At 40.1% G+C, this 27,750-nt stretch overlaps 1 protein-coding gene across 1 annotated transcript; it reads right to left on the bottom strand.

The window, feature by feature from the left end:
- Nucleotides 1-7,846: 7,846 nt before the first annotated feature.
- On the bottom strand, nt 7,847-26,871 carry LOC120529413 (natterin-3-like). The gene is made up of 4 exons (XM_039753190.1): nt 26,787-26,871; nt 13,876-13,919; nt 12,051-12,177; nt 7,847-9,133 (listed from the first exon to the last, which is right to left on the bottom strand). The coding sequence occupies exons 2-4, from the start codon at nt 13,888-13,890 to the stop codon at nt 7,983-7,985; spliced, it is 1,293 nt and encodes a 430-aa protein (XP_039609124.1). The 5' UTR covers nt 13,891-13,919; nt 26,787-26,871; the 3' UTR covers nt 7,847-7,982.
- Between the last annotated feature and the right edge of the window lie 879 nt (nt 26,872-27,750).

Genomic DNA, 27,750 nt, shown 5'->3' with positions numbered 1-27,750 from the left:
ATTTTAGGGAGTCAAGCCTAGGGGCTGTCAAAAAACAGGGCCTGTTAAAGCCCATTGTGTCAATCCTTGTGTGATTTTGGGTTATACAAAAAATAAATTGTTGTTGTTATTGTTTCAAGTGTCACTGTGTCCCATTCTTCCTGCAAACATATCTTAAGGTGTGCGACAGTACAGGATTGTCTTTGACGTATTTTTTGTTTCAAAATTCTCCACGCATTTTCAACTGGGGACAGGCGAGGACTTCAGGCAGGCTAGTCTGGTATCTGGACCATCTTCTTGCACAGCCATGCCTTTTGTTATGTATGAAGACTGTGGTCTTACATGATCCTGCAGAGGAATGGATGGACGTCCCTGGAAAAGACGTAGTCTTGATGGCAGCATATGTTGCTCTTGAATCTCATTGTACTTTTCTACATTAATGCAGCCATTACAGAAATATATATGACCTTTGCCAAGGGCTCTGACACAACCCCATACCAAGACAGGCCCTGCAAGCTTTTAGACTTGCTGCAGAGAACAGTCTCGATGGTCCGGAGCACACGGTGTCCATTTCTTGTTAAAGAGATCTTGAACACTGCACAATACATGTTTGTCTGTACTGTGTGATGCCTCTGAGCCCAGAGAAGTCGACACCACTTCTGGACATGGCTAACATGAGGCTTCCTTTTTGCAAAGTAAAGTTTGCAGTGATGTTTGTGAATGGAACCCTATCTTGTAGGTGCTTGACAAACGTTTGCCAAAGTCATCAGGCCTTGTAATCCTATGTGGTTCTTTCAGCTATCGATGAGTGATACTTCTTGATGCAGTGGCGTCTGAGGGATCGGAGATCATTAGTGTTCAGCTTACTCTTGCATCCTTGCCCTTTACGCACTGAGTCTCCTTAAATTGTTTAATGATGTTATGCACAGTAGAGGATGAAATATGCAAATCCCTTCCAATCTTTCTTTGAGGAACATTGTGTTGAAATATTTCAATCATTTTCTCACGCATGTGTCTGTCCATCTTTCTCCTCAAAGACTCAGCTTTTCGTGGATACCCAATCCTGATTACGATCACCTGTTGTCATGCCTTTTTTGAAATCAGTGATATTTCAGCTCTGAAATTACAGTCATATGAAGAAGTTTAGGATCCCCTCTCAGCCTGCATAATAATTTACTCTACTTTCAACAAAAAAGATAACCATGGTATGTCTTTCATTTCCAAGGAACATGTGAGTACTGGGGTGTTTTCTGAACATTTTTAGTGAAGCAGTATTTAATTGTATGAAATTAAATCAAATGTGAAAAACTGGCTGTGCAAAAATGTGGGTACCCTTGTAATTCTGCTGATTTGAATGCATTTAACTGCTCAATACTGATTACTTGCAACACCAAATTGGTTGGATTAGCTTGTTAAGCCTTGAACTTCATAGACTGGTGTGTCCAATCATGAGAAGAGGTATTTAAGGTGGTCAATTGCAATTTGTGCTTCCCTTTGACTCTCCTCTGAAGAGTGACAGCATGGGATCCTCAAAGCAACTCTCAAAAGATCTGAAAACAAAGAGTGTTCAGTATCAGATACAAAAAGCTATCTCAGAGGTTTCATCTGTAAGGAATGTAATCAGGAAATTGAAGGTAACAGGCACAGTTGCTGTTAAACCCTGTAGGTCTGGCAGGTCAAGAAAAATACAGTGGCGGCATATGTGCAGGATTGTGAGAATTGTTACAGACAACCCACAGATCACCTCCAAAGACCTGCAAGAACAACTTGCTGCAGATGGTGTGTCTGTACATCATTCTACAATTCAGAGCAATTTGTACAAAGAACATCTGTAAGGAAGGGTGATGAGAAAGAAGCCCTTTCTGCACTCACTCCACAAACAGAGTTGCTTGTTGTATGCAAATGCTCATTTAGACAAGCCAGATTCATTTTGGAACAAAGTGCTTTGGACTGATGAGACACAAATTGAGTTATTTGGTCATAACAAAAAGCGTTTTGCATGGCGGAAGAAGAACACTGCATTCCAAGGTAAACACCTGCTACCTACTGTCAAATTTGGTGGAAGTTCCATCATGCTGTGTGGCTAGTGCAGGGACTGGGGCCCTTGTTAAAGTTGAGGGTTGGATGAATTCAACCCAATATTAAGAAATTCTTCAGGATAATGTTCAAGCATCAGTCACAAAGTTGAAGTTACGGAGGGGTTGGTTATTCCAACAAGACAATGACCCAAAACACAGTTTGAAATCTACAAAGGCATTCATGCAGGGGGAGAAGTACAATGTTCTGGAATGGCCGTCACAGTCCCCTGACTTGAATATCATCAAAAATCTATGATTTGAAGCAGACTGTCCATGCTTGGCAGCCATCACATTTAACTGAACTGGAGAGATTTTATATGGAAAAATTGTCAAAAATATCTCCATCCAGAATACAGACACTCAAAGGCTATAGGAGGCGTCTAGAAGCGGTTATATTTACAAAAGGAGGCTCAACTAAGTATTGATGTAATATCTCTGTAGGGGTGCCCACATATTTGCACCTGTCTTATTTTGTTATGATGCATATTGCATATTTTCAGATAATCCAATAAACTTAATGTCACTGCTGAAATACTACTGTTTACATAAGGCATGTCATATATTATAAGGAAGTTGCTACTTTGAAAGCTAAGGGAAAGATAAAGAAAAATCCAAAGAATTAAGAGTGGTTCCCAAACTTTTTCATATGACTGTAATTGTACTGTAGTTTCAAATTTTATTTTATAAAATTAATTTGTATTTTAATTTTGTTCTAGTTTTCAGTGGAGTCAACATTTTTATTTAGTTCTGACCATTTTATATATTAGTACAATTTTAGTTTTTTTTCTGGTTGCAAGCCCACAAACGCCGGCCTACACATATTTCAATGCAAGTTATGTTTCAGTCAACAAAATACACTCACAGTTCATAATGCCGTTGAACACAGCTTGACTATCTATCTATCTATCTATCTATCTATCTATCTATCTATCTCTCAGACATATGAAGTGGCCCAATAAGTGTAGTCAGCAAGATCAAATGTTTCAACCCCAGAGACCAGTCTTTGCAAGCACGTTGCTGTTAAGCTTTAAACAAGCACACATTTTGAGAGATTTGTTCACGTTGCAAAGAAGTCCATTGCGCAGATAGCAACACAGTGAAAATATTCGCTCAATAAACGTCTGTGATGCTGGAGCTCAGACAAGATCCTCAAGCAGACTGAATATTGCTTACCTCCTCTCTTTGTCTTCTCAGCTTTAGTCTTGTTTTCCTCATCTAATGCACTTCCAGTTGTGGCCAAAAGTTCTGAGAATGACCCAAGTAATGGTTTCAACAAAGTTTGCTGCCTCAGTGTTTTTCAATCTTTTTGTCAGATGTTTCTGTGGTATACTGAAGTAGAATTACAAGTATTTCAAGAGTTTCAAAGGCTTTTAATGACAATGACATTAAGTTTATGCAAAGAGTCATAATTTGCAGTGCTGTCACTTCTTTCTTTTTCAAGACCTCTACAATTCACCCTGGAAGGCTGTCAATCAACTTCAGGGCCAAATCCTGACTGATGGCAGACCATTCTTGCATAAAATGCTTGGAGTTTGTCAGAATTGGTGGATTTCTGTCTGTTTGTTTCCAGCATGATGGAGCACCGAGCCATAAGGCAAAAGTGAGAACTAAGTGGCTTGGGGAACAAAACATTGAAATTTAGGGTCCATGGTTAGGAAACTCCCCAGACCTTAATGCCATTGAGAACTTGTGGTCAATCCTCAAGAGACGGGAGGACAACAAAAACCCACAAATTCTGATTATACAAGAATGGGCTGCCATCCTTCAGGATTGGGCCCAGCATGTTGACTGAGAGCCTGCCAGGGTGAATTGCAGAAATCTTGAAAAAGAAAGGAGGGTCAACACTGCGAATATGGACTCTTTGCATAAACTTAATGTCATTGTAATTTAAAAGCCTTTGAAACTTATGAAATGCTCGAAATTCTACTTCAGTATACCATAGAAACATCTGACAAAAAGATCTAAAAAAACTGAAGCAGGAAACTTTGTGAAAACTGACACTTGTGTCATTCTCAAAACTTTTGGCCACGACTGTAAAATCATTGGAAGATGTCGAGCTAAATGAGCCCTCAGATTTGTAATGTTCTTCCCACTTACTAAAAACCACATTCTTTTTCTTCTTCGCGCACGCTACAATTGCTTTTATTATAATCTGCGCTGTCATTAAAGTATTTCCACATGTCACTCGCCATCATCATCCACACGTGCTTACTGCTTCAACCCGACGAGCCAAATGTGCTCAACAAACAAACAATGGTCCTTCACGGGACTATAGCAGGCCCAAGGTACAAGGTCACCGCATAGTGAACAGCGCAACATAACTGAACGCTCAGTTTATTTCATTTTCACTCAATTTTCATTCCCATTTTAGTTTGTTCACATATCACAGATTTTAATTTTTATTTAGTTTTAGTTTCTCTGTTTCACTTAATTTCAGTTTTTTTGGGATGTTTTGCAGGCCTGAAATGCAGGAATGGACGTCAAATAACAAATGAAATGAAGCTGAGCAGACAAAACATGGAAAATCATGGGTTCATATTGTCTGCAATGAAAGAAAAGTCAATTTCATTATCATCATGATTTTTTCTTTTTTTTTATCGGTATTTTCCATACTGTCCCAAATTTTTCTGATTTGGGGTTGTATGATTATTAACCAAAAGGAAGGAAGAGTGCAAATGCATAGATATGTTGCTGTCCAGGGTCTTTTAAATGCTTTTGTAAATATGTAACTTCTTTACAGTTGATTGTAGTTTGCTGTGGTATAGCATGTCCACGGCTCTAAATGGATGACTGATTTTTAAATAAATAATCGTCACACTTGTGGCTTAAAGAGGGGTCGTGGTAGTGTGGCTGGAGCGGTTCCCGGGCGTGATGCGGGCATGGGGGATTCAGCACTGAAGTGCACAGGTGTGTGATCGCAGGTGTCTGTAATTGATGCAGGGAGCTGCTAATCACCACACCTGTGCCACGTCTCCATTATAATAAGGAAAAGCACGAGTGTGGAGGGGAGAAACAAGGATGTGGAGAGCTAGTGCAAATGAATTTGAGCAAGTTCACTGGTGAAGGTAGGCAGCTAGGAGAAGAAACCCTAAAGAGGACTGTGTGGCCAACAGTCTGCGGCCGGGGCAGAAAGAAGCGATCACTTCAGTTTAGCAGTTTTGAGGATGATTTGCCACGTAAGGCCATAGAAGGCAGCAGGAGTTAAGGAGACTTTGGAGAGTGAGCCTCAGAGTGAGCACCCTGGCCATTGGGGAACCTAAGTCTTAGTCCAGTAAAGTAGCCGTACAGTGCTAAGGGACAGAAGGCAATCGGACCAGGAGAAGGTCCGCTGCAGGTTGGGTGACTCCCCCGTTGCAAAGCCCATTGGGATAAGCAAGAGAGCTGCCAGTTAGAAGGAAGAAGGCACCGGGTATTTAAAACAAGGCACTGTTTTCAGTCTGTTGGATTTTAACCTCGTTTTAAAAGATTTTTTTTTTTTTTTTGGATTTTAACTTCCACTTTCATCACCTTGTTTTATAGATTGTTTACTTAACTTTGAGCACTGCACTATTTATTTGGTCATTTATTTTAATAAAAGCACTTTGCACCTTCCCTTTGCTCCAAAAGTGTTTTGTTCCCATTTGCACAGCTTATCGTGTAACATTACCGACGGTGTTGGGTTCAAGAGGCTTCCAAAACGGGCAGAGGGAGTATGGAGTAGGACCTGCACCGCCACATTTGTTTGTATTAGCAAAATTAAAATGGAATAAAAGATAACTTTTAATAGAGATGGTTGTGTGCTGTCGTGTACATTGAGCTGCCACTGCGCCTTCAGAGAAAATCCGGACAAGTCACTGGGTTTGGCAGGCTGTTGGTCACAGGGGTGCTCTGCAACTATCAAAGACAGTTTCCTGGGAGAAAAAATAAGGATTTCTTTGAAAAGGCAAATTTCTTCTGTTATAAAGTTTTAAAATTTTCCTCAAACTATGATGAACTGTAAAGGAGCCAACTAATTTACAAAGGCATTTACTGAACCTCAAAAGGTAATTTGGCTAACGTGCAATGGCAATATACCTTAGCGAACTATATTTACATTCATTCATCCATTTGATTAATAATTGTACATTCTTGTGGTGGATCTTGTGACCAATAGTTTATAACTTTTAATGCATGTGTCTTCTTATCTAAGGAATTTAGCATACTCTTACTTTTAAAATGGCCAGACAATTTATAACTTAATATGTAAAGAATGGGAGACAGCAAGAGATTGCACAGTTAAATGGAAGGATCAAAGCTTTTGGGTAGAGCCAGCCATCACTTGGAAGGCTAACCAATCATATGTCTGTATTGTCACAAGGTCTGAATCCCCACATGTATTTTTGCTGTAAATAACGGACCATCCGAGGGTGCGCCATCAAAGACCGAGATATTTTAGCAAGAGGGAGACCAATTCATCTGGATGTCGATGAGCGCAGCTCATGCATCAGTCTGATTGCTGATCTAAACACGCCCAGTATAATGTCCTCTTTTTAGCTTGCTGATAATTTTAAGTAAGCTTTCTAAAAGCATTGTGAGGGAGCGTCGGTTACGGCACTACGGCCATGTGGCGCGTTTCCCCGAGGGTGATCCAGCTCGTAAAATCCTCATTTCTGGGGGCCCGAGTGGCTGGACCAGACCAAGGGGTTGCCCACATAACACCTGGACGCGGCAGATAGAGGGTCATTTCCGGACCGCGTGTCTACCTGGGGGGTTGCAAACCGGGATCCCGAGTTGTTTTGTTGTGTAGTGGGTGCGGCAATGCACTGTACCAGTGCATGCTCCCCAACTTGACTTGACTTTCTAAAAGTATATGCAGTATATCCAGTCAGTCCAGTCATATTCCAACCCACTTAGTCCTAAAGAGAATCATGGGTGTGCTGGAGCCAATCCCACTTAGCACAGGGCACAAGGCAGGACCAAATCATGGACTAGGCGCCAATCCAAACCTTTTAAATGTATTTTAAGAAGGTTTAGTTCAGGTCCAATGCATCGTAGGGTGAACAAACACATACACCCCAATCACACACTAGGGCCAATTTAGGATGGCCAATCCACCTAACCTGCACATCTTTGGACTGTGGGAGGAAACACACACAGAAACAGGGAGAACATGCAAACTCCCTGCAGGATGGACCAGAATATCCAGACTTTACTCAATTTTCTTCTACTGCTATTAGAAATAAAGTAAATACAGTACAGAGCAGCCACCATGAGGAGATTACCACCATTTTTCCTCACAAGATGTTGGAGGCTGAGGGGTATGGCCCAGTATGATGAACCTCATGATACTTGTTTTTCATGCCATAGATAGTGACTCCCTATGTGGACTACTGAGAAGCAATAAGCCGTAAAAGCATCATTCTTCATTGGTTCTTGTGTATTTTTGGATTTTTATGAACACTTTTACCTCTTTGTGTATTTGAAGTTAAAGGATGCAAGAGTAGAACAATCCAATAACAAACTCAGTGAGTTCCGTTCATCCAATGATGACAAATCATAAGATTATGTTAATAAAGTCTATGATTGAAAACCACTGGAAACATCATGTCAATGTGATTGGGACTTTACCTGCAGCTTCATCCCCCCACCTGTCTCTTCTTCTGACCTTATGGGGGGGAATTCACTAAAATTACAAGCACTCCATTGCGCTTAGATTTCTACCAAGTTTAATACTGGGGGGCAACTGCCCTTAAACCACAGACAGCACCTATGAATGCCATATAAAATGAAACAAGCAACACCAGAACACTTAGATTTCTTATCTTATTTTTTTAATTGGAAGAACAGACAGACAGCAGTTCAGTGCAGACAATTCATTTACGCTCATTTACATTAAGAAGTTTACAAGGCTACATGTGAATGCAAGTGCACCAATTAAGGGATGCCACAATGTCACTGTGATACTTCCTATCCAGATCCCTCAGATGGACAGGGTTGAGCATTGGGGATTTGCTCGCATTTCTCAACCACAGCTTTTAGATTCTCAGCCTGCATTCCATGATATTGGCCGACAATGCTGGTACTTGCTCTATTGCCACTCGAGTAAAAGCGACTCAGCCTGGCGGTGAAAGGGATACTGGCGGTCACCTTCTTTTCTAGAATTTTGACTTTGCAGGAGTGACTAGGATCTACAATCATTTCAACAGACACTTTGTAGTGGTCAGATATGTTTAATGGCTTGCCCAAGGTAGTCCTGAACTGTGTCTCAATGGAGACACTGACAGACCCAGAGTGGAATTCAGGGATTCCAGCAGAGAAAATAATGGATTTTCCATACATTTTTGAACGCTGGATATCCCAGTGGTTCTCATCCGTAGTTAAGTCATGGGTGAAAATGTTGTTTATGCTCAGGCATTCATACTTATTCAATGATGTTCCCTTTAAAGTTACAGTTCTCTTTACGCTCTGGCACTCATAGTTGTCCAATGACGACATCTTCAGCATTTCAAAAGGCAGTTCAAGGACTTTTGCCTTATTAGTATCATACATGACATTAGTGACCTCCTGACTGTAAGATCCTTTGTTGATGGAGAGGACATCGTAATAATAGTAAGCATACTGATAACCCTCCCATGGCAAGTAAAAGCTGCTTTGCTTTGGGACCACCTTACCTAAGCCATACTTGTTTTTACCAACGAGGACGTCGTAACCTTCACAGACCTTGACCGCTAATGCTGGATATGAGCCATATGATCCTGGCACCCACTCTAAAAGCTCAAAATTGTCCCAGTTTACCAAAAAGTCAAATGAATATGAATAATACTCTTTTCCACCATAAGCATAATAACATCTTGAACCTTTACTCGGGTTGTAGAATCCAGGTTCACATTTGACTTTACAGACATAGTCTGTGCGTGATTCATAACTATTCCAGATGGATACCCTGTATTTGGGAACAAAACCTGTGAAGGGGACCCACTGCAGGTTAATGGTGCTGCCAAAGACTGAAGTTGAATCAAGTGACCTCCGCTGAGGTGATGTGTTCTGCAACATGAAGCTGGAATTGAGATCCGGTGGGGAAGCGACTTCTTTAAGAACTGAAATAACAGACAACTCTTCTGTGGAGATAAGAAGAAATAGAAAAAAATTAAACGGAGTCCAGTGATTTCACTGAATCTGCATTATGGCTGTCATTTCTCTGCTCTAAATCATTTGAATATTTTGAAAATTTAACTTTTGGTTGTAAAGTACTTGTGCAAGTTATCATTAAGAAAATGCCATCAATTTGGCTGCCATGTTGTGCAAGATTTTGTGCCGACATTATATTCTCGGATTGCAAGGTGTGGCCATACAGTTTACAGGCTGGTATGTCATGTGATTTATTATGTCATCTCACCCAACACTCATGTTTTGTGTTAATTAGCACATGAAAATAGGAATTTCACTGCCTTCTGTACATGTCACAATAACAACTTGATAAACCTATAAAAGATGGCGGTACAGTAAGCCTTTCATTCCTGCTTCTAGATTTGTATGGGAAAACAAACCTCTTGCATGCCATGTGTTTAACTTTTTTAGTTAGTATAATTAATTTATTAGTTTTAGCTTCCTGTGGTGGGCTGGCACCCTGCCCAGGGTTTGTTTTCTGCCTTGCGCCCTGTGTTGGCTGGGATTGGCTCCGGCAGACCCCCGTGACCCTGTAGTTGGATATAGCGGGTTGGATAATGGATGGGTGGATGGATAGTTTTAGCATCTGAACTTTAACTCTTAAACTGCCACATACTTGGGGGTTAATGCACCCCTGGACACCAAATGCTTTTTTGCTGCACTTTTTAAATAAACATCACAATTCACAAAGAAAATGTGAAATATTAAAAGAACACTTTTTTCATGCAAAGAGCATCACAGTTACTGCAACACTGATCATTTTACACACTTCCAATGAACTTTAAAAACTATTAAAAAACTACTGCAACAGTTTATTATTAAATGTACAAGGTGCAATTGACACCATTGATGAAATTCAGTAAATCACCGAGCCAACTGCGCTTGAACTGGCTGCATGTAAACACACAGATGCCAATGCTGATGCTTGCAGGCTAGTCTAGTGCAGTAGCTGAATGCCAGGGACAGTGATGCTGCAGTGCTGCAGGGGACACCAGTGGTCATGAGCTGGCTGCTCAACGAATGTAAGGCACTGACTGATCAGCTTCGGCATGCGACTTTAGCCGGTTGCGGCGTTCAATGAATGTACGTTTCCGAATATACTTGGCTCCGGCATGCTGGCAAATTGCACTAGGTCTCGACCAAAGCCGGTTTTGGCAGTTTAAGTGTCAAGGTAGTATTTTGACTTTGTAATTTGTCTTTTGATTTTGGTCTTTTACAGAGCCCTACTGAAATTTCTTGACAACAAATTACCATATTCAGCGGCTTGATTTATTAATTATTTAATTTATTTATTTATTCTCAGTTTCTCAAAAAACATCCATCCATCATATTAAACCTCTTATCAAGAGCTGGGCCTCTGGGCAGCTGGAGCCTATCCCATCAAGCTTATGCTCAAAAGTCAAAACCAGCATACTGCGACTACCAGGGGGAGCCACTGAGCCAAAAACCCCTAGACACAACTACACAAAAACAGTCAGTCAGGCATTTCTCAACCTGCTCTATCGTAACACAGGGTCATGTGGATCTACTGGAGCCAATCCCAGCCAACACAGGGTGCAAGGCAGGAACAAATCCCCAGGCAGGGCGCCAGCCCACCGCAGGGCACACACACTCCCACACACCAAGCACACACTAGGGACAATTTAGGAATGCCAAAGCACCAAACCTGCATGTCTTTGAACTGCGGGAGGAAATCCATGCAGACACAGGGAGAACATGCAAACTCCAAGCAGGGAGGACCCGGGAAGCAAACCTAGGTATCCTTACTGCGAGGCAGCAGCGCTACCACTACGCCACTGTGCCTGACCCACAAAAACAGTCCCGCGTGGAACTAAACCTTCTTAAAATACATTTAAAAGGTTTCTTTTCCTTTTTCCCAATGAAGCACAGCAAATCAAACGTTTTCTTCTCCCTTCTCTTCGTCACTTCCCAGACGAGCGTTATCAAGCTCCTCTACCAGACTCCGTCTCGCCTTGATGAAATCGAATGGCATCTATTATCTATGACCTGGGAGTACTTCCAGTGCTAGGGCATAGCCCATTGGAAGTGCTTCTGGGTTGACCAGAGGTCTCTGAAAGAAGGGACTATGAATCCGAACAGCTCCCTCTATGGAACTATAGATCCCAGCATGCTCTGTGGGTGTCTGTGTGGGAATCCTAACTTAGGGAGACTAGCATCTGGTGTACTGGTGGAGAAAATATTCAGCAGTGTTCATCTCCCCCTGTCCTTCCATTGCACTGGCTTCCAGGCTGGGTAAGGATCTTTATTCAATCCCGGCTGGGATGCCAGTCCTTGTGTGCCATACATTACAATACACACATGAAAATAAAAATATTGGATTTCTAAAACTCTATCAAACCCGCTTACTATGCCAAATTCCCTTACAAATCTCAAATCACTTTGAACCTACGCGCTTGTACACACAGGTTTTGCAACTCTGCAACTGAAAAGAGATTCAAATGTCTTTTAATGTGACATGGCCTTAAGACCACCAGTCGTGTAGTCTTACATTCATGTGACACACAGCATGCGTCGAGGCACAGCATGGACTTTGCAAGACCATCTGCTTTAATTGTCCTGATTTTAAAGGATTGAGGAAGGTTGCTTTAAAACAAATTGTGTAGAGGGTCCAACCTCTGCTGTTGCAGGCCGGACCACAGATTTTTCACTTTTCAAGCGACCTTACTATATATCACTGATCTTCACCAATTTATCTACATCTCATCACCCAATGACCTTTCTGTCCTGTGTTTCACAATGTTATTTGGAGTTTTACTGAAGATGACGGAAGACCCCTTTTCAGAAAGTCTGCACTCCAATTGTTATGTGTAGAAGTGGCCCTGTCATTGTCACCTCAGCAAACCTCACCTGCTTCAGCTTCTGGCACCTCTGTGATGTTTTCCAGGTTTTTGACAGGAGAAGCCATAGAAGCAGAATCTGAGCAGACATCACTCAGCAGCAGAAATGTCAGAGCAGTCAACAGTGTCCACATCATCTGTGGGAAAATAACACAATTTGCTTACTGGAGCTTACTGCAGAAGCTTCAGTGTAAAACAACCTTCAGAATACTTGTATGGATAGTTCTAATTATAAAAGGAAAAGATGAACACTAAAAGAGAAGTTGCTCAAAATTAAAAAGAAAAAGAGTTTCTGATATGATAAGGCAACTTGATGCAAGTCCAGAACCCGTATGAGGTAATAGCCTGGAGAGCGGGGACCACGTCACTGTAGTGAATGGAGTTAAAGTATCAGAACACACAGGACATCACAGCATATTGAGTATGGGACAGCAGAGCCACTGGCACGCGAATGTCACAACTAGACCATGGAGCAATGGTAGTAGGTGGTCTGCTCTGATTGATCCCATTTTCTTTAAGATCATGTGGATGGTTGGGTGTGTGCATGTGTGTCATTTACCTGGCGAACAGGTGGCAGCAGGATGCATTATTGAAGGAAAACCAGTGGAGGCAGTGTGAGCCTCTGGCAGTGTTCCTCTAGGAAAGCTGTGGTCCTGACACTCATGAGGATTTTACTTTTAACACACACAACCTACCTAAAGACTACTTCAGACCAATTACTCCCCTATTTGGTTAAAGTATCTCATGATGGCAGTGACGTCTTTCAGCAGGATAAAGCAGAAAATGTTCAGGAATGGCTTGGGGAACGTGACAAAGAGTTCAAGGTGCTTACTTGGTCTCCAAATTCTCCAGATGTGACTTTGATCGAGCATCTGTGGGCCGTGCAGGAGAAACAAATCCAATTCATGGAGGCCTCACCTCACAACTTACAGGACTTGGAGGATCTGCTGCAAACATCTTGGTACCAGAAACCACAGCACACCTTTAGAAGACTCGTGGAGTCCATGCTTCGAGGGGTTAGAGCTGTTTTGACGGCATGAGGGGAGCCTACACAATTTTAGGGAGGTGGTTCTAATGTTTGACTGATCAGTGTTTCCAGATGTATGTAATAAAGGGGTGGGCAAAGGTAGAATGTCTGCATGGAAAAAGGCATGCAGGTTATGATTGCTAAACTCACTTCAATAATTATAGTTAGAAGATAAAAAAGAAGCCAAAAAGTCAAGTATAATAATTAAATAAAAAATTTTAGAAAAAACTCTGTTTCACATACTTACAACTGTAAAACTAGTTTTGTTCACTCCTGTAAGTAGATACTGTATACTGTATATTGGTGGAATCCTGTTGTAATGAAATTCATCGGACCATAAAAGTATTTTATGAAATTTTGTTATAACGAATTTGAGCAAAATACGATACTATTTTGACCAGGACCGCCAGCAATTCACCTTCTCTAACGGCAGTGGTGCAAGGACAGCTCTGCAGCAGCTCTGCCGTGACTGGTAAACAGTAAACTGAGGGCAAAGTAATTGGTTGTGCTCTGCAGCATCAGGCTTAACGTGCTGGTCGCATGATGTTTAGAACATTTAACATCGGGCTTTGACCTGCTCTTTCTCACACTCTCCTGGTCTGCTTACAGCGGGCATCCTGAGCCGCTGGTGTTCTTCAGATCTGAAGATGAGAGCTAAAGTAGGACGATTGCTTTGTGTCTGGAGCTGCCTTCTATATTTACTAATGAAGTACCTGTATTGTTCTTTGGAAACCTGAAGATATGGAAAAAGATGACCTGCTGTGGCATCCCCTAATGGGAGCAGCCAAAAGAAGAAACCTGAACTCACCTTTGTGTCTCTCATGCAACTCTGCGATCCAAGCTTGACAATACCTGTATATAAAAAAAAAAAACGCACCTTAAACAGCCAAAAATATTCTACTTCAAAGTAAGATGTTAGAGGTAACTTTCAGAATTGACTTTAAAATTCTGTTTATGGTTTATAAAGCCCTAAATAATCTTGCTCCATCTTACATATCGGAATGTCTGACACCCTATATCCCAAATCGTAACCTTAGATCCTCAAATGAGTGTCTCCTTACAATTCCAAAAGCTAAACTTAAAAGAAGTGGTGAGGCGGCCTTCTGCTGTTATGCACCTAAAATCTGGAATAGCCTGCCAATAGGAATTCGCCAGGCTAATACAGTAAAGCACTTTAAAACACTGCTGAAAACACATTACTTTAACATGGCCTTTTCATAACTTCACTTTAACTTAATACTGATACTCTGTATGTTCAATTCATCATAATAACTATTCATAGTGGCTCTAAAGTCCATACTGACCACTACTCTCTCTTCTGTTTTTTTTTCCGGTTTCCTGCGCCACCACCACCTACTCAAAGCATTATGATGCTCCAACATTGATGGACTGAAAGCCATAAGTCTAAGTGACCATCATCATCAAATCCTTCCGTGAGAACCCTAACTACAAACAGGACTGTTTCATTTATGTTAGGTAGATTGCCCAGAGGGGACTGGGCGGTCTCATGGTCTGGAATCCCTGCAGATTTTATTTTTTTTCTCCAGCCGTCCGGAGTTTTTTTTTTTTCTGTCCACCCTGGCCATCGGACCTTATTTATTCTATGTTAATTAATGTTGACTTATTTTATTTTATAACTGTCTTTTATTTTTCTATTCTTCATTTTGTAAAGCACTTTGAGCTACATTTTTTTTTATGAAAATGTGCTATATAAATAAATGTTGTTGTTGTTTATATATAGAGAGACAAATACAAGTATGAGTACAGAACAGTACAGGATCTGCACATGACACAACTACCCATGCGGACACTCAGTGGAGCACGCGGAATCTGAATTCTGCTATGCATGTGCTGTGTGCCTACAATCTCGCCAAGACTGCCCGAGACAGGAAGTTTTGCGACAGACTGTCATCTTCTTTTGATCTAACAAGACAGAGGCAGTCTGTTGCACGGCTCCGCAGACTTGGCAAAAAATGTAGGCACGGCATTAAGTACTTTTGCATTGCATTATCATCGTCGGTGGCCTTTTTTGGTAAAAAAACAAAAAACCTTTGTTATAATGAAATTTACATTATGTCAAAACAGAATGCATTAAACATTTGTCCGTGCCAATAAAAAGTATTTGTTATTCTGAAAATTTCATTACTTCAATGTTCACTACAACGGGATTTGATCTTTATGTATTACAACCGTACAATCTCCCCCACCACCTTTCACCTGCTATACAGTATATTGCCTTTGATTCCTGTAAGTCAAATCATTTTCCTCTGATGACACCTGGCAGGTTGTCCAAAGCTTAGGAATAAAAAACTATTTAAGATACGGGACTCATTTCCTCCCTTTGTGGATCTCTAGCTACAAATGTGCAAACCATATCACAGACTACCTACATACATACATACATACATACCTACATACATACTGTACATATCAGTCTGTAGGGGGTGTAAGGGATCTCCAAAACCAAGGTTGCACTATTTCAAGAGCTCGGAAAAGCTGCACTTTTCAGAGCTAACAGTGTACCACAAACACAACTATTTCTGTTAACTTGCAAATTCTGATGACATGGAAGCCTAAGGAAAGTGAGTTGCCCAATTAATATTCATTTCAAAAGCCAACCCCATTAAGATAATTAATGGTTTATTTTATTAATTTGAATAGAATGAAGGTTTCTTACAGCCACATAGAAAATAGAAGATTCTATCTTAACCCCAACCCACCCATAAGCTAATATGCAAATGGAAAATGCTTATTGTTCAGTTGCACCTCTGGTGTGACAATAAAATTCTCTCAGATTCTAGACAGACATGTTCTGACCCTACATACATACATTATGTACCCAAGTTTAAGTGTAAAGTAACTTTAAAAAATGTAAAAAAGTTTTCTTTTTTGTATGTATTATCAACTTTGTTAATTATTATTATTATTCTTTCAGGTGCTCCCATTAGGGGTTGCCACAGTGGCTCATCTTCTTCCATATCTTTCTGTCCTCTACATCTTGTTCTGTTACACCCATCACCTGCATGTCCTCTCTCACCACATCCATAAACCTTCGCTTAGGCCTTCCTCTTTTCCTCTTCCCTGGTAGCTCTATCCTTAGCATCCTTTTTCCAATATACCCAGCATCTCTCCTCTGCACATGTCCAAACCAACGCAATCTCGCCTCTCTGACTTTGTCTCCCAAACGTCCAACTTGAACTGACCCTCTAATGTCATCATTTCTAATCCTATCCATCCTCGTCACACCCAGATAAAATCTTAGCATCTTTAAACTCTGCTACCTCCAGCTCTGTCTCCTGCTTTCTGCTCAGTGCCACCGTCTCCAACATATATAACATAGCTGGTCTCACTACCATCCTGTAGACCTTCCCTTTCACTCTTGTTGAATCCCGCCTGTCACAAATTACTCCCGCCGACACTCTTCTCCACTCATTCCACCCTGCCTGCACTCTCTTTTTCACCTCTCCCCATTACTCTGTACTGTTGATCCAAAGAATTTAAACTCACCCACCTTCACCAACTCTACTCCTTGCATCCTCACCATTCCACTGACCTCCCTCTCATTTACACACATGTATTCTGTCTGGTTCCTACTGACCTTCATTCCTCTCCTCTCTAGAGCATATCTCCACCTCTCCATGGTCTCCTCAACCTGCTCCCAACTATCACTACAGATCACAATGTCATCAGCAAACATCACAGTCCATGGGGACTTCTGTCTAATCTCATCTGTTAACCTGTCCATCACCACTGCAAATATGAAAGGGCTCAGAGCCGATCCCTGATGTAATCGCACCTCCAACTTGAATGCATCCGTCACTCCTACCGCAGACCTCATCACTGACACACTTTTATTATTATTGTATTTTGTGTGTGCATGAACCGTTTTGTTTTCAGTTTCACTATAAATTAAAAGGAAGAGCGTGTGCCTGTTTTTTCCTGAACAAGAGTCACACTAATTTTGAACCTTTCTGGCAGATGCATGTTGAACTATTTGGAACCTCTCGACAAACGCAAATGGACCTCATTCTAAGTGTTAAAACTGACAGATGAAGTCACTTCATGTAACGGAAATGAAACGGAAAGGACTGAATGAGTGGAGTTGAGGAATCTGTGGTGTACGAGGTAGTGTGTATACTTCTTCACTTACATTGTAGTTTGTTTCTTGTGCTTTCTGACTGGCTGATCGAGATCTAGTACAGAAGCAGGACCAGCACTACCATTTAGGTGAACTAGGCGGGACACAAGGCGATTATACGCTATTGCGCCTGCGGTTTGCGGATCTTTGCGCATCGACACTCTTTTGATATAACGCATGCTCCATGCACAATGCCGGCCTTACTGTTAGTTACACATGCATGTGCATCCACCTACCTGCTAGCAGGTTTAACCAACCGCGTCCTGGCCTTTGGATTCGGTTAACACTCAAAGCTTCAGCGTTGTGATATGTATGCAACGTGACATACAAACCGCCAAGAAGGAGTAATGCAAGCACCCTTTAGTTCTTGATGTTTTCTCTTGTTTTTATTAATAGTCTGAAATATTAAAACAGAACATAAAAAGTGACTATCCAAGCTAGGTGATTCCTCCTCCTCTCACAGTAACACAACAAATACTGGATCAATCTAAATTGCAATGACATACTTTATTTGTATATAGAGCTCTGCATGGTTATGTAACATACCTGAAAGATTAAAACAGAAAAAGTGACAATTCAAGCTCTGTGATTCCTCCTATCAACAAAAGAAAACCATGTGGAAAGGCTGTTGAACGCTCACATTAACACATAACCAAAATGAAGTCAAGCAATTTCAAATAATTTAATGAATTTTACCATACAGAGAATAACAGTATGCTAACCACCTCTCACAGTAACACAATGAATACTGGGAGAGGCTTACACTGATGGTAACACAAGACAACAAACAGAGTAGGGAAATATAACTGGACCACAACAGGAAAATATACAACACAATGAATGTTGTCCAGATTTGCTGAGGCTCCAAACTAAACTTTTTATTTTATACACATGTACAGGCACGACAATGTCATGAAGTCGGCGCCCCAAGGTTGCAGGTAAATTTCACTTTATTGTCTTTGTTGTTCACAGCAGATTTCATTATCAAAGAAAACCTCTCTTTTCCTGTATATTACATGCACAGTTATTCATGGGAGATTAAAACTGATCAAATGTATTTTAAAATCTTGTAGGAAGCAGTCTATAACATTTGTTATGTACTCCCGTGCAAAATTAACACCACAAAATTAAAATGTTTTTTAACTCTCTCAGGCAGAGTCCCATATCACTTTCATATTTAGTTTGCCCCTTCCACCTGTACACTGGAGAGATAATATTGTTTAAAATATATTCCAAGAAACTGTAAAAAGCCTTCCATAGCAATGTCATGTGTTATGTGACCCGCCATCCCATCCACTTGAGAGGACACTCATTTCCTCAGCTGGAGCAGAGCCTTACTTAGAATTGCAGGCCCAGTGACTGCTGTTTACAAAAACAACACAGGAGAGGTAACATTATGCAGACTTGATTAAAATATGTTGTAAGTAGTCTTCTATATAATTATTTTTTTTCTCCACTATGCCACAGCATCCCATCCACTGGAGGGGACACTCACTTCCAAGGCTGGAGCAAACCTGTTGAAATGTGAGCCCCAGGGCTGGCTTAACCATTAAGCAAAATGTTAAGGGCATCCGTAAAATGGGGGAGCCATAGAAATTAGAGGTTTATGAATATCTTTTATAATAAGCTTTTTAAAATACTTTTGGATTTTTACTACCACTTATAGAATTAGAGGCTCGATATCAACTCTAAATTTGGTCACTCTCAGTGTATGTCTTCTTCTACTTTTTTCCTCTGTCCATTAAGACATTTTCTGGGTTTCTCTACCCATCTGAAAGACCTGGCATCAGGTTAGGTGGCAGTTTTAAACTGCAGTCATGTGAACAAGTGCGAATGTGCCAAGTACTAGCTAGACTGGCATTTTCTGTGGCCTATGCCTGTGAACCTTGGATAGATGATGGAGACTACCAATTTTCAGGACATTTTAAAAATGTCTACTGAAAGATATTTTTGTATGTGATTTGTAGTGTCTCATATTTTAAGTGTTGGGTCCATTCAGGAAGTCAACTTAAACAAAGAAAATGTATATTCTGGAGGCTTTTTCAGCTCAATATCAAAAAGAAAGTTTAAAATATAAATGGAGAACAACAGAGTAAAATAACTGGTGACATTTACATGTATTACTGCGCTTGAGTCCATTATTTAGAAAATTGTACTTTTCAATTTAATTTAAAATGTAAAATGATTTTAACCTCAACAAAGCAGACTGTTTATTAAAAAAATTGAAGTTTTCCCAAAACTAGATGACATTGGCCAATTAGAACGACGTTTGCTCAACTTGCAAGTACCCTAGCAGTCCTTGCAGAATATTTGCACATTATTGTGGCAGTCAAATGTATTAACTCTGCACTCCTGGGTCTTAGATGCTGCTGAACTGCCAAATATGCCCCACGTTGGCTGGAATTTGAATACTTTATTATTTTAAACCAATAAACATGTAGATTGAAGCATTAATTGTATGCATGAAAGCTCTGATCAAAACACATCTGTTAGAAGTTTACAGCTTTGTGGCTTTTCCAAAAATGTAAAACACTTTGAAGCTTACTGTCACATCAACAAGCTCCATAGAATTCTTGTCTGTTCTTCCCAAGCCACAGGTGGAGGTCGCAGACACCAGCAGGCTGAACTCGTAGAAGTCAACGTCAATGTTGGCAGCCTCATCATTTCAGAACAAAGATCTTCTATTGATACACAAATGACACACGCACACTGCGCACACAAACCTGCCATCTTGTAACACGTACACTATACTCCTGTAGAAGTTACAGTTACATTTAGAAATTGAGAACATTTATTTGGACATCAGTACCTTTCTGCAAGGAGAATTCCCAGATCAGTTAGTTTTAATTGTGTAGTATGGCAGATAAGTGAAAAGAAAAATAATCTATTCAGTTGTATAAAAAAGTGAAAATAGTGGATATTAATATGAAACACAGAAGTTAGCAGTGTGACTATAAACAGCTGACTGTTGCAGGTTCATCTGTGGTTCCATTTTGATTTGTGCCTCATTGATTTGTGTCAGCTGATTGCCATTATCAGGTGATCTAAGGTATTACAGCCAGCTGCTGTCACACTTGGGGACAAGACTGAGGGCTGACCGCTGCCTTCATGCAGTGAGAATGATGGTCACAAACAAGCTGGGATATTCCTGACGAAGGAGAGAATACGGAAAAGATTTACTGCTACAACACAATTATTCACCCTGATTTTTTTTAATGAGACAGCGCAGTACAATTAAGCTTTGACAAGAGTTTGGGTTTTTTTCTAATTTGTCATTAGAAGTGAAGCAAAATGTCGTAGTTAATGAGAAGATTACAATATACCAGCTTTTGGGACCTATGCCTCAAGAAGGGGCCTGAATTGCCTGGAAAGGCAGCTTGTTGTGATCGACTCAGTTAGCCAGTTAAAGGGTCATTTTGAGTAGTGAGAAAAGTGATATACAAGTGTAAAGAAATATTATTATTATTATTATTTTTATTATTATTAATTTTTTGCTTCACTTCTCAATGCATCCATAAATAGCTAACATGGTACAGAACTCTATTACTATATTCGAAGTTGTGAACATATTACTAATCTTCAGACAATCTGCGTGTAGAATCACTTTTTAGGTCATTTGGTTAATTTAAACCGTGTATTTAAAATTATGCGGCTCGGTCCAGTTTATAATCAAAATTGATTACAGTTTGCCCTTTGTACTGGAATTCCAGCTTCAGTAATAATACTTTTCATTGCATGCATCACAGAATACGTTAAAAATAGTAAATACCATAATACAAAACATAAAATCATCTATAAAACAGCATTCATCTGCAAACGCTTAGTGTAAAATAGCCTGGAAAAAATATTACCTTTTATAATAAACAGTAGATGGCGGTAAAGGTAAAGTTTCCAGTATCGCCATCATTGTTTTGCTACATGGATTGCCGGTTCATATTAAAGACTATCCCGAATTTAAAACTTGCAAAACAGGAAAAAAAAAATCTGTGCCTACAGAAATATTAAACGAACGTTTATCATAAATCGGATTGGTGACTTTGAGACTAAGGATCTGCATTGGTTTCCCGAAGGTTGCCGGTTCGAACCCCCGTCACTGCCAAAAGAGATCCTACTCTGCTGGGCCCTTGAGCAAGGCCCTTAACCTACAATTGCTCTGGGACGCTGTACAATGGCTGACCCTGTGCTCTGACCCCAAGGGGTATGCGAAAACTAACAAATTCCTAACACAAGAAATTGTATAAGGCGAAATAAAGAACAAAACAAATAATAATAATAATATTCACAAAACAGTAAATCACTGCTAAATATTATCAAGCACATACGATTGGCTATAACGATGTGTGAGTCAGTTTTAGTAGGGCACACTAGTAAACTGAGGAGCATACACAAAAAAATATCAACAACTTTTAAAATCTTACAGCAAATTACCTGCCGTTTGGAATATTTCAAGGTAAAGATTCTTCACAAACTCTGTGAATATCAACGCAATTGGCCACATACAGTATATCGTGAGATAAATGCTTCCGAATTTTAAACACCAAGACGCTGTCCGCCTGTGAACAGAGTAATGTAGACATGAGAACCCGCTTGGCATTTGTTTCTGCTTTGTGGAATCAGCAGTTTAAAGGGGCTTGAGTACCGCAATGATTATGTTGCATATAATAATCGCATGGCTTTCCTCAGATAATTGCACTTTTTAAATTTTTATCTGTTTAAGCAAGGACACGGAAATTTGGTAACGTCTATCTTTTAAAGTTAAAATGAAATTAAAATTTATTTAAAAAGCACAATGTATAAAATAAACATCATTATTGCAAAGAGCATGTAATATTAATGTAATCAGTGCAATTTGTGTTCTAAAATGTGGATTTTGTGATTTCTATTAACCATAAAAAGAGAGATTTACAAACCAGTCCTTTGATGCATCTAAAGATTGATAGATATGAATGGCACTATATGATAGATAGATAGATAGATAGATAGATAGATAGATAGATAGATAGATAGATAGATAGATAGATAGATAGATAGATAGATAGATAGATAGATAGATAGATGTGAAAGGCACTATATGATGATATGAAACAGTTAATTTGTCCACAAACAGAAATTTAATTTTTTTAAAGAAGATCAATGGATAAATATTTTCATATCATGGTAAACAACAACAACCAATCACAAACAAATGTTAGCTATTGTGTTCATTCTGTGAACAGCAGACAGGGGGGCACACAACTCTGCAGCAAAGGCTCTGCTGTGGAAATGAGAGTACCTTTCGAGCAGAGAGGACAATGGAGCACAGTAATTTAGAAGACAAGCAATTTAAGTACATTTGGCCCAGTTTTAGGCCTCCAGTACTCATTTTGTAAGCAGCAGTCAGGGGGCACACAATTCTAAAGCTCTGCTCAGAGTATAGAAATGAGTGTCCCCTCCATTGCATGGGATGGCGAGGCACATAATACATGAAATTGACATAGAAGGCTTTCTACTGTCTCTTCAAATAAATCTTGAACAATTTTAGCTCCACAATGTTCCATTTTGCAAGCAGAAGATGTGCCACGCATTTCTAAATCAAAGGTCAAGATGAAGAAATAAGTGCCCCCTGCTGGTTGAAGGGATGCAGGGGCACATTAGATATTAAAGTGCTACAGATGACTGCCTGATACTCTTATTAAAGAAAATATACGCAGCTTTAACTACCAGATGTTCATTTTACAAGATAGCACTGCAGATAATGAATGCCATAGACTACTTTTTACAATTGTTTAAAATACAATTGATCAGTTTTAATCTTCCATGAACAACTGTGCATATAATATACAGGAAAACTGAGTTTTATAGGATAATGACACGTGCTGTCAAACATGAGATCACTCCTAAATCTAAAGGGATGAAGTGGTGGGCATGAGAGGTAAGGGATTTTTTTTTTTGATGGAATAAAGTATTTCATTCAAACGGTTTTAATCAATAACGTGGCAGAGGTTAAAGCTGGGTCCAACAACAAAGCCTTTGCCGTGAATTTCTTTCTTCTTTTTATCCATACGAAGAAAAAACTTCCTGCTAAATGTTTAAGAGCAAGGGAAAACGTATAGTGTGAAAGTGGATTAGTACATTTATTTTAACGATTTGCCTTTTAAACGTCTTTGTCCAGAGTTATTGGATGTCGAGTCATAAATTGTTTTTATTGACATTTTACTAAATCTTATTTTCCGTTTTTCTTTGTTGATGAGCTCCTGTTGAGGAATTTGACATCAGAACATACAGCGCGCACGCCAAAACGACTGTATATACAACTAACAAGCGGCATTTTTCGATACCATTTTAACAAAGTTTACTGCCGTCGTCAAATCACAGAGAATTCCAGTAAAACAACAATAACGTGTAATGCACCTGCAACCTTAGTCCACAGACTTCATGACATCGCCGTGCGTGTGGAAAACATCAGGCAGGAGGCTTTGCGTGCGTGTTTACTGATAGTCAGGCGGATGCGCGTGCGTGTTAATGGCTGACTGGCGGGCTGTGCGTGTTTACTAGGGACTGGATGGCTGCGCGTGCATGTTTACTGACAGATGAAGCTGCGCATGCATGTTTACTCATATTCAGGAAGCTGCGCGGGCGTATTTACTGGTAGACAGGCGGCTGCGCCTGCATGATTCCTGACCAATAGGACGAATTTTTGCACGGAGCAGGCGTTAAGTTTAGTCAAGTCAGTTGATTTATGATTACTGTATAGCACATTTAAAAACAACAGGAGCTGACTCAAAATGTTTTTCAGAATAAAATAAATGAATAACAGATACAACATACATCGTAATATACAGTTCATAAGTAAAATAACATGAATAATACAGTATAATATAAAATACGCAACATGAAAACGCATAAAAGAAGTAAGAACATTAAAATTAAAGTAAATGTAATACAGTAAACCAGAAAAAAGAAGTTATTAAAATTAAATGAAAAGAAACAGTGGACTTGACAAAAAACAACAAGAACCTCAATCTGAAATGAAAGCAATAGAAAAGACACGAGTGTTTAATTTAGATTTAATAGTAGGGCAGAACTTAATGTTAGAAGGGAGACGTATTCCAAACTCTGGAGGAAGCTACAGAGAAAGCACGGTCGGTCGCCTATGGTTTTAAGACGTGAGTAAAAACTGAGAGGAGCTGTTGTAAGGGTGTGACGGGGGTCTGAATACGGAAATAACAGATCTGAAATGTATTGGGCGTTAGGCTAATCCATGAAGTACTTTAAAAACAAACAGCAACATTTTAAAGTCAACTCTGTATTTCACAGGTGCCCAGTGCAAATAAGCTGGAACAGAAGTGCGGTGTTATCTAAAACTCTATAGAGCAGCTGCTTTTAGAATCATTTGAAGTCTAGAAACTGTGGAACGGGACAACCCCATATAAAGGGAATTCCAGTAGTCAAGACGAGTGCTGATAAAAACATCGAGAACTATTTCCAGGTCCTTATAACACTGCTGGCCTGTTTATTAAAATTCAGTGAAGTATTGAAAAACATACCGAAGTTTTTATGCTCAAAATTCCAATTTACGGACAGTGTACCAAACGCGCAGCTAAGGATAGAGTGTGTTGGGGGCAAATAGAATTACTCAAAAATATAATAAATCAAAAGAGAAACGGAGTGCAAAGATGGGCGAACACGGGAAGACAAGTGACAATCAAAACGTTGTGCGCATACTCCAATTGAGAAGAGACGCCAGATTCCACGGGGTACCGAAATCTTCATACCACCTGTCAATCCATTAGGCGATACAGGTGGCGGCCATGGGCGTTGTCATTTGACCCCAGCTTCGGACGTCGAGCTCTTATCGGCGACGTTATCTGCTGAGCGTCATTTATTAAAGTAAAAGTTCGCACGCTCCGTACACCTAGGGGTGCGCGCTTCTTACAGTCCGCAGTATTTGTTAATAATAGTAATAATAATAATATAACCACGCATCTTTCACCTGTTTGATGTCTGGTACAAATCTTGTAATCGATATTTAACCCACTTCCTATTGTCCGAATGATTTGAAATTCTGCACACTTACTCACTTCCGATGACAATACATGAATCAATAATCAGTTTCACTAATTGATCAAATAATCCATGTTAATTTAGAAATGAAATTTTAATAAGGAGAATAAGGATTTCACCTATAGATGTCGCTAGTAACGGATACAAATATTAAAGGAAGTGTTAAAATATTGATTACAAAGTTATAATTTAACAAACCCAAGACTATCCATCCATCTATTATCCAACCCGCTATATCCTAACTACAGGGTCACGGGGGTCTGCTGGAGCCAATCCTAGCCAACACAGGGCGTAAGGCAGGAAACAAACCCCGGGCAGGCCGCCAGCCCACCACTGGGCGCGCGCACACACATACACTCACAGATCAAGCACACACTAGGGACAATTTTGAATCGACAATGCACCTAACCTGTATGTGTCTTTGGACCGTAGGAGGAATCCGGAGCATCCGGAGGAAACCCACGTAGACACGGGGAGAACATGCCAACCACGCAGGGAGGACCCGGGAAGAGAACCCGCGGGTCTCCTAACTGCGAGGCAGCAGCGCTAAACCCAAGAGTAAAAAGTTTTATATATGTGTGTGTGTGTGTTACGGGCCCCACTAAGGGGCCACAGCAACAGAAATGACGAAAGTAGCAAATCCCGAAGTGAACACGAACTTCCAGCAGAGGATGAGCTACGTCAACCAGGTCTGGAACTGAACTCCACTGGCACTCAATGGTGACGTAAATCAAGGTCTTTGGCCCTGTGAAACAGGTAAAGTGGAGCAGGAACAGCAATGAGAGCACACCGCTTTCAGTTTGTTGTCCAAGTTGCGTCTCTTTATTCACATTCAATAAAGTCATAATCCTGCATATATATATTTGCCATTCACATTCTCAGGTGTGTTCCTAATAAAGTACTCTTCATTCCACCAAGAGTCTCAATAAACAAGATCACATACACATGTATATACAGTAAGCAATCCCTAGCCACTAGGGTGATATAGAAAAAGATTACAGAAATACCGCATTCAAATAAAGCTATGTGCTGTCTTAAATTATATGCAGAGGCACAATTAATCTCTTCATTATATAACCCATTTTTTAAAATAACATTTCTAAAGGTATGAAACATCACCATTAAGTATTAATCAAAAACCTTCAATGCTACTATTATCATATTTCAAACACTTTCACAACTGCCCGTTTCATATTTATACATGTATAACAACATAATAACCATTCATCACAACATTTCAGCCATTCTATAACTTATTTACACCTAATACAATTTACAAAATATACATTTAACAAGAGTACCAAGTGTTTAGGAGCCGAGCAGCTATTTAAAAAGCCACACTCTTGATGATTTACAGCACCGCCGTCTATCTACAGCGCAGCGACGCAGTCTCTGCAAACAAGCAGCTTGCCGCCTGCATTTAGCGAGTTTTGACTTCGCGCCTCTGTAGAAATTCATATTAGCATACTACCGTCATGTTCGGAGTATTCTTGACTCTCAGTTAAAAGGTAAAATACTCCAACTTATTGTACACTAACCTGTGAAATAGGTAAAGTGGAGAAGCAATGAGAGCACACCGCTTTCAGTTTGTTGTCCAAGTTGCGTCTGAGGGACGGCCCGAAGTTCATCCCTTTACTGTAACCCTGACTGAACTTCAGTGTGAAACACGTTCCTATCAATTACTGCTCATGCTACAGTCCGTTTTCATGGTCCAATCGACAACAGGGACCCATTTGTTTACCAAATAGTATTCACTTTTGGTGATTACATTAATAAGATAAACTATTGCGGCCACTCTTTTTTTCCTGAGTGTACCACATATACCTGTATATATATATACTTTTTAAAAATCACGATTATATTAAGCTAAAAAGTGTACCAAAAAGTAAAAAGTAAGTCTCCCATACATCAGTCGTCAAATGAAAGCGTGGGCGCTTTTGTTAAGATTTTATTGATTTATGAAAAGCGCCCACGCTTTTAATTTACGAGTGATGTGTGAGAGACATATTTTTTAATTTTAAGTACACTTTTTAACTTAATATAAGCGTGTTTTTTACACAAAGAGTCACAGTGTGAGCTACCGAAGGGTGCGCTCTTCGGATACCAGGGGTGGTTTGGACCGATCGTCGAGTCCAATCATAACACCGACTACCCACTAGGGACACCGAGGGGCGATGTCCGTCCACATCCCCTAGTGCTCCAAATTGTCTTCGACCGGTTCTGCGGGGCGGCATTTATTGTGTTTAAAGAAAAACACTGTTTTAATGCAACTAGCAATGAGACCGAAGGGACAAGTGCACTCACACAAAGACACGACACATGACGTGCACGTTTGACCTGACAGACAATCGGACATAGGCTATTTATTTTTTAACATCAGATCAAAGAACTGGCAGATCGCTAAACCTCTCCGCCTTTAGGGGATACGGGGAATGTCTCCCATATAAGCTGCGACTCACGTCGCGTTGTACCCTCCTCACGTACCTTACTCTTTGCCAGATT

This window comes from Polypterus senegalus, chromosome 5 (assembly GCF_016835505.1).
Source record: "Polypterus senegalus isolate Bchr_013 chromosome 5, ASM1683550v1, whole genome shotgun sequence".
NCBI lineage: Eukaryota > Metazoa > Chordata > Cladistia > Polypteriformes > Polypteridae > Polypterus > Polypterus senegalus.
This window is presented reverse-complemented; position numbering and strand designations above follow the sequence as displayed.

Excerpts from the sequence above, each read along its gene's own strand:
- LOC120529413 (XM_039753190.1), bottom strand. Across the intron at positions 9,134-12,050 it reads GGTGCCAGAAGCTGAAGCAG|AAGAGTTGTCTGTTATTTCA; the intron begins GTGAGGTTTGCT and ends TTATCTCCACAG.